Below are 7,340 nucleotides of genomic sequence, written 5' to 3'. Positions count from 1 at the left end.
AGCCGGGCGGTTCGCAGACTCAGTCTCGCCGCGCCCTCTGGCGGCGAAAAGTAGACTTGCCCGGCACCTAAGCTCACCCGGAGTCCTCCCGAGCCCGCCGGCGTCCCTGTCCCTTTCCAGCCCACCCAGCAGGGGAACCGGGGCCCACTGTCTGCGGTTACATGGGACTGGACGGCGCATCTGGCAGCGCCGCCGAGACGCAGAAGTTAAATTTCGAGGAGCAGCCTGACTCCAGGGTGAGTGCATAGGAGGGGGTCTCAGTCCTGCTCCACCCTCGCCTCTTCCTTGGGAAGGAGAGCTCATCTCCTCTGCAGAAGCCACGCGACAGGTAGGGAGGGGCCTGGACACCGAGGGTCTGCAAGGAGGGTGCACAGAGAGCTTGGACTAGGCCGCTTCCGTCACGGCCGACGGGGCGGACGTCAGATAACTGGGGGAGCAAGGTTCACCCCGAGGCGGACAGCTGGGATGAGCCGGCCCCACCCCCTCAACCCCTAGGAATTCAGTTGCGCCAAGACCCTGTACATCTCAGACGCAGACAAGAGGAAGCACTTCCGGCTGGTGCTGCGGCTGGTGCTCCGAGGGGGCCAGGAGCTGGGCACCTTCCACAGCCGCCTCATCAAGGTCATCTCGAAGCCCTCACAGAAGAAGCAGTCGCTGAAAAACACCGACCGTGAGCGGGGCGGGGCTGGATCGTAGACGTGGCCGGGAGGTGCCCTCAAATCTTATGGGGGAGGGGGGGTTGGGGGGGGGGAGACCTGGACTGTAGGGGTGGGGTCAGAGTGGAAGAGGCGGGGTCTGAGCCGAGCGGGGCGGGTACCCGGTCTAGCTGAGCCAGTGCAGCTGAGCTCTGGGAATAAGTTAGAGAAGCAAGGGCAGAGAGGAGAGGGGACCGACACCAGTCTTGAGTGTACGAGTTAGGGACGGGGTAGTTGGGGGGCCCTCAAACGGCCAGCAGATACTGAACTAGAGACAGATTAAAAGTGACAATAAAACGACAAAGGAAATTCAGTTAAAAAATATTTACTCAGGGCTTTCTCTGTGCCTGGCTCTGTGCTGGGTGCTGGATCCCTATAAAACAAGGACAAGTGTCTGTCTGGAGGAACACACAGTCTAGCAGGGAGAGGGGCATGCATAGAGGATCAAAGAGGCAGTTTGAGACAAGTGCTGTCCTGGGAGCCAAGTACTGGAGGATTTGAGACTATAAGGGGGGAAAGCCTGGATAACAGTGACACCACTACCCTCGATGGGAGGGGGGAGGGAGGGTTAGCATTCCTGGAACACATTCCACGCATCAGCCTATTGGATGCTCACTGTGTCCCTGTGAGGTAGGTACTGTCACTGTTCCCATGTTGTAGATGAGGAAAATGAGGTTTGGAACATTCATCCATTCATTTGAGACACACTTGGGCCTATCCTATTCCAGGTGTCTTGCCCAAGATTGGCCAGCTAGGAAGTGGTCCAGCCAGGATTTGGACTGTGTCAATGTGACTCCGGAGCCCAGCTCTTACTCCTACACCACACTCCCTGTCTGTTAAGACCCCTGAAGGAGGTCTCAGATCCAGGCAGTGCTCTGGCTGACCCTTGGTATCAGGAAAGGGCCAGGGAGGAGTAGGTGTTATAGTGCGATGGGTGCAGGGCAGATTCTGGAGCCAGGTGGCCTGGCTTTGCATCCTGGCTCTACCCTTTGCTAGCCCAGTGACCTTCAGCAAGTTGCTCTCTTCAGGAGAGATAATATCATCTACCTCCGAGGGTTGTTGAGAGGTTCAAATGAACTAATACCTATAAAGCATTGAAAACAGTACCTGACCCACAGCAAACTTTAGCTATTATTCAATGATGGGAACTTGGGCTAAGTGTAAACTGGGCACCTATAGTATGCCTCCCGCTGTGAGGGAAGAGAGGGAGACGACCCAAGGCTTTCTCCCCAGGTGGTCAAAATCTAATCAGAAAACAAACTGTGGCTCTTCCTATGTGAGAAGCTGGAAGAGATCAATGTCAAGCCCTGGAAACATTGGACTGCTGTTTCACACCACATGGCCTCTGCTTATGCAGCCCCCCAAGCACCTACTTCACGCTCCCCAGCTGAGAGTATACCCTCCTCCAGGAAGCCCTCCTTAACCCCGTCCTTACACACCAGACTGAAATTTTACATTTATGTCCCTGTTTCCCCTCTGAGACTGTGAGCTCCTCCAGAGCAACACTGGGTCTGATTCCCCTGTTGGGGCCCAGCACCCTGCTCAGTGCCTGCCACACTTAGTGGCTACTTGGTAACTGTGTATTGAACTAAAGGATGCCCAGGCAGCAAAAGGGAGCAGGTACAAGTGCAGAAGCAGGACTAGGGCAGGTACTGGATAAGCAGCTGTGAAATATGAATGCCCACTGTGTCTAGGCTGGTGGGCATATGAGTCAAATGGGCACAGGGGACAGACCAGATGTGTCTGGCATGTCCAAGGGACCCAGCCAGGCCAGGGCACTGATTCCACCTCCCCTCTCAGTGTGCATATCCTCGGGCTCCAAGGTCTCCCTCTTCAACCGCCTGCGCTCCCAGACGGTCTCCACGCGCTACCTCTCCGTGGAGGACGGGGCCTTCGTGGCCAGTGCGCGCCAGTGGGCTGCCTTCACCCTCCACCTGGGTAATTACACCAGCGGGCAGGGGCTGGGCACTTGCATTCATTCGCTTCTTTGATCTTCACCACAACCCTTCAAGGAAGGTAAACTCCGCTCTTGGAACTGAGACTTTGAAACACAAAAAGACTTGCCAGGGGTCCCAGTGAGGACCCAGGCCCGCGGCTCCAGTGTCCAGCCCAGGCCCTCACTCAGCCCCTGTCCCAGGGGTCAGACCCTGGCGAGGGTGGCCACCAGTGACGCCCCCAGGAGGAGAATCTCCAACCATACCCACAAAACCCACCTGCGAATGGGGTGGAGCCAGAGGCGAGAAGGACAGGGCTTGGAGCAGAAGCTTGGGGCCCTCTGAGATCCTCTTCTTCCTCCCGTTCCCCCCTCTCCCCCCAGCTGATGACCACTCCTCCCAGGGGGACTTCCCACCTCGAGAGGGCTACGTCCGCTATGGCTCCCTGGTGCAGCTGGTCTGCACTGTCACGGGCATCACCCTACCTCCAATGGTAAGGGAAGGGAGGGTCCCCAGACCCACGCAGAGGGTGACCCACGTGGGCAGGGCTGGAGGGTGAGGGCCTGAGGCAGAAAGACACCTATTCAGTTCTCACCCAGATACTCAGGGCTTTGTGGGGCTGGATAGAGGCAAAGGACTGGCATGGGCCGGGGGGGGGGGTGTCCACCAGTGCCCACATGGCTATTGGAGTAGCAGAAAGCTGGCTGGGGGGGGGGGGGTGGGATCCGGGACCCAGGCACCTGGGTGTCACAACTTCCTGTCACCTTTTTGTTGTAGATCATCCGAAAAGGTAGGCCAAACGGTGCGCCACTCCTCGACGTGGGTGAGCCCCTCTCCCAGCTGCCCAAGTGTGGCTCCAGTTTCCTGGGGGCCCTCCTGGGGGCGGGGGCACCTACCTGTGTCTTGCCACAGAGAAGGTGGTGCAGTTCCAGGTGAGGAGTAGAGATTATCAGCACCAAGCATCTTAGAAAGTCAGAATGCAGAGAACCACACACAGCATGTAAGGCCATCGTCATCATAATGAGCTCTACTTCCTCCCAGGGAATGCCAGAACCAGAGACTCTGGAGACAGAATCAGAGAATGTGTAAAAAAATAATATTACTGAGCAGTACTCCTTCCCAGAGACTATTAGAGTCATAGATGGTTGGAATATAAAATTGTAGACTGTAAATAAAAACAACAAATAAGAGTATTGAGTATTATTGAGCAAAGTGCATTCGAATCATAAGATTGTAAGCCATAGAACTGTAGAATGTTAGGGCACAGCATTGCAGCGTTAACATAGAATTCTAGAATCCTAACAAAATAGGCCTTCCGAAGCCAGTTCACCCAGCGAACTTATTTAACTCTGGGAGAACTGAGGGGCCTTGTCCAAGCTCCAAGGGCAGGTAAACCGCAGCGCCTGGGGCTGGAACCCAGAACGCGGAAGCCCAGGCACCGCCAACCGGAGCTCCCGCCCCTCCCCTCGCGTCTCCGCGCAGGCCTCCCCCTGCCCCAAGGAGGCGAACAGGGCGTTGCTCAACGACAGCTCTTGCTGGACCATCATAGGCACCGAGTCGGTGGAATTCTCCTTCAGCACCAGCCTGTTGTGCACCCGGGAGCCGGTCACCCCGGTGCCCCTCATCAGCACCCTCGAGGTGAATGGGGGTGGGGGTGGGGGAGTAGGGGGACTCTGGCGGGCTGCCTGCGCTGGGGATGGGGCGCTGGGAGGGAGGGCAGCAGGCCGTGGCCACCCCTTCCCCCACACCTCCGGGTCCCCCCCTCTCCCAGCTGAGTGGCGGGGGTGACGTGGCCACGCTGGAGCTCCACGGTGAGAACTTCCACGCGGGGCTCAAGGTGTGGTTCGGGGACGTGGAGGCCGAGACCATGTACAGGTATGGGCGGGGAGCCTCCTTGGGCCCTGGGAAGGGGAGAGGAGGGTGCTTGTCATCAGCCCTCCCGGATGTCACCGCAGCCCTCCCCCCGCGCCCCGCCCCAGGAGCCCGCGGTCCCTGGTGTGCGTGGTGCCGGTGGTGGCCGCCTTCGGCAGCGACTGGCGCTGGCTGCGCACACCCATCACGGTGGCGGTGAGCCTGGTGCGCGCCGACGGCCTCTTCTACCCCAGCGCCTTCTCCTTCACCTACACCCCCGAGTACAGCGCGCGGCCCGTCCCGCCGGGCGCCCCCCCGCCCGCCACCGACGCCGACGCGGACGCGCTGCTGGAGAGCATTCACCGCGAGTTCACGCGCACCAACTTCCACCTCTTCATCCAGACCTAGGCGCCCGGGCTCGCCCCGCCCCGCCCTCGGCCCAATTTGCCGGATGCGAGGGAAGGCCCAGTCCCAGCAGCCGCAGAGGCTCTCGCCATTGACACCGGCCCTGCGGGTCTTCCCCGAGTAGCTGGCTCCTCCTTTGACATCGAGGAAGATGCTCTTTGCGTGCACTCGGAGTGTGGCTCTCCCGCCTTTGTCTCCGTTTCACTCTCTAAATCAAACAACCTGTCTCTCTCCCTCAGTAACTTTGTCGATGTCTGTCTGTGTGCCCTGTCGCTCCATCTTTGTCTCTCTCTGTCTCTGTGTCTCACATCGTTTCTCACGCCCAGGCCTGGCCTACAGACCCGGGAGCACGGGTCCTGATCAGAGTATGAGATCTGGCGGGAGTGTCAAGTGTCACCTGGAGCCCCGGGTCCCACCTGGAGCCCCGGGTTCTACCCTGGAACACAAAGACCTGCCCTTCCTTGTACTCCCTATGGCTGGAGGCAGGCGCAGTGCCCTTGCCTGTGTTTCCTCCTTAGCTCACATCTTTAGTGGTTGGGCAGGTGCCTGGGCATTGGGGAGGTCTTGCCATCTTAACTATCTACCCAGGCACTTCTCTTGTAGGCCCAATAAGATGCCGTCCTGAGGGTCAGGGGTTACTCTGCTGTGCTAGCAGCCCCTCCCCACCAATCCAAGTGAGACTCTAATCTGTATGACCCACCTGCACAAGGAGAGGGGTGCCCAGTGTACTCCCCCACCCTCATACACACAGAGGAGGAAACACGGTGCCGTGAGCAGACAGCCTGTCCTGTGGGCCCTTTCCAGAGAAGAAGCCAGCAGCCCTGACCCTGTGCCTGCCATGGGGGCCACCTGTCCACTCCGGCAATGAGTTATTCCTCCCCCACCCCAAGCAAAGATGCGCCCCAGACACAGAGGGGAACACAGGACACAATAAAACTTTCCCAGGACAACTCCAGACACATCTGAGATCAACTGGGCAGTAACCCAGCTGCCAGAGAAGCTTCTCTGCATGAGGCCCGGAGACCAAGTCACAGGCCGTCCCTGCGCAGCCTGCCCACCCTCTGCCTGCTCTGTGCTCTCCAGGGAAGCAGAAGAACCAGGCAGGGTCTTGACTCTGGCTGCTGGAACCAGGCACACATATCACAGGTGCCAGCGACCTGCACTAGCTCCTCATGGTGCCAAACGGAGAGAACCAGTCTGAAATATTGGTTCAGGGTTCTCACCTCCCCCCCCCCCCCCCCCCCCCCCCCCCCCGCCTGAACTTTCCTTGAACTCTGAGGAGGGGCTCGTTTCCTGCAGAACTCCTCTCCCAGAACATGGAAAGCCCCGTGAGAAAGAAGATGCTGAAACTTCCCAAGAGGTTTGCTCTTTAGACTCCCCAGAGCCTCGATCAGCAGGGTGAACCCCCTGTCACAGGGAAGGAGCAGCTTGTTCAAGGCCCCTCCTGGCCGCCGAGAGCGAATCCTGGCCAAGGAATGCAGGGCACGAGTTGAATGGGAAATGTCCCCGACTTGAGTGCACACCTCAGGAGAGCTTGGGCTCCGTGCCTGCGATGGTGTTGAAGCAGGAAGCCACTCGAAGGAGGCTAAGAGGAGTTTCGCAGCCCACCACACAGGAAGTTGGGGCTCAAGGGCCCATCCAGCCCTGCCCTCAAGGACTTCCTCTGCCACTCCACAGGCAGGCATGGTGGAGGCCAAGAACCTAGGTTGGCCTGAGAGCCCTGGCCCAGCCATGCAGCTTGCCTCAGGGCACCCTAGAACGCTTGGTCTCACCCGCACACCCCCCTGGAAGTCTATGACCGCAAAGCTCCAGCCCGAGCCTGAGTTCCAGCTGCTGGACTGTCCTTGGAGGTCCTCCTAGCCTGAGCCTGAATCCATGGAACATCAAACTCCCCTCCCTGCCCACCCCCCGCATAGCCCTTCATCTTTTACCTCCTTCCCCCTCATCACCCAGTTTCCAAGGTCTAAGGACTGACTCCACCCCTCCTTCCACACTAAAATCGGCTTCCTCCTTTCCTCTCCTGCCACTACCACCCTGTTCTCCAAACCCAGCTCAGATGGCACCACCTCCAAGATTTCCCCAAGGCAGGATCGGCTACACAATGTGTAGGGCCCCGTGCAAAAAAATGTATGCCCCTTGTGCCAAAATTATTCAGAATTTCAAGACAGCGACAGCAGAGCCTGAAATCAAGGCAGGGCCCTGCTAAGCACAAGGCCTATTGTGACTGGACACGTCACATGACCATAAAGCAGGCCCTGGTTTCAGGCTTTCCACCTTGTGGAACACCTCACTTGGGACCATGTCCCCCTTGGAATAAAGGGCTTTATGTACATTTCAAGTGTCCCCTATAGACTATGAGCTTCAAGTGGAAAGCTCATCGCTGCATATCCTGGAGGGCGCAGTACAATGCTTGATTATTGAGTTGGGCTCATTAAATACCAAATTGCATTCCATT

The 7,340-nt window shown here is 58.2% G+C and overlaps 1 protein-coding gene across 1 annotated transcript in view; it reads left to right on the top strand.

Moving 5' to 3' along the window:
• Window positions 1-5,124, top strand: part of RBPJL (recombination signal binding protein for immunoglobulin kappa J region like) — a 10,273-nt gene extending 5,149 nt beyond the window's left edge. The window contains 9 exon segments of the mRNA XM_023756221.1: window positions 121-236; window positions 496-670; window positions 2,496-2,633; window positions 3,013-3,122; window positions 3,407-3,479; window positions 3,482-3,561; window positions 4,112-4,267; window positions 4,401-4,504; window positions 4,609-5,124. Of these exon segments, the coding sequence (XP_023611989.1) occupies window positions 121-236; window positions 496-670; window positions 2,496-2,633; window positions 3,013-3,122; window positions 3,407-3,479; window positions 3,482-3,561; window positions 4,112-4,267; window positions 4,401-4,504; window positions 4,609-4,888 (1,232 nt within the window). The 3' untranslated portion in view covers window positions 4,889-5,124.
• Window positions 5,125-7,340: the final 2,216 nt, after the last annotated feature.

Source organism: Myotis lucifugus, unplaced genomic scaffold, assembly GCF_000147115.1.
Source record: "Myotis lucifugus unplaced genomic scaffold, Myoluc2.0 scaffold_90, whole genome shotgun sequence".
Lineage (NCBI taxonomy): Eukaryota > Metazoa > Chordata > Mammalia > Chiroptera > Vespertilionidae > Myotis > Myotis lucifugus.
Note: the sequence above shows the minus strand (reverse complement) of the source record. Positions and strands in the feature narration are given on the sequence as shown.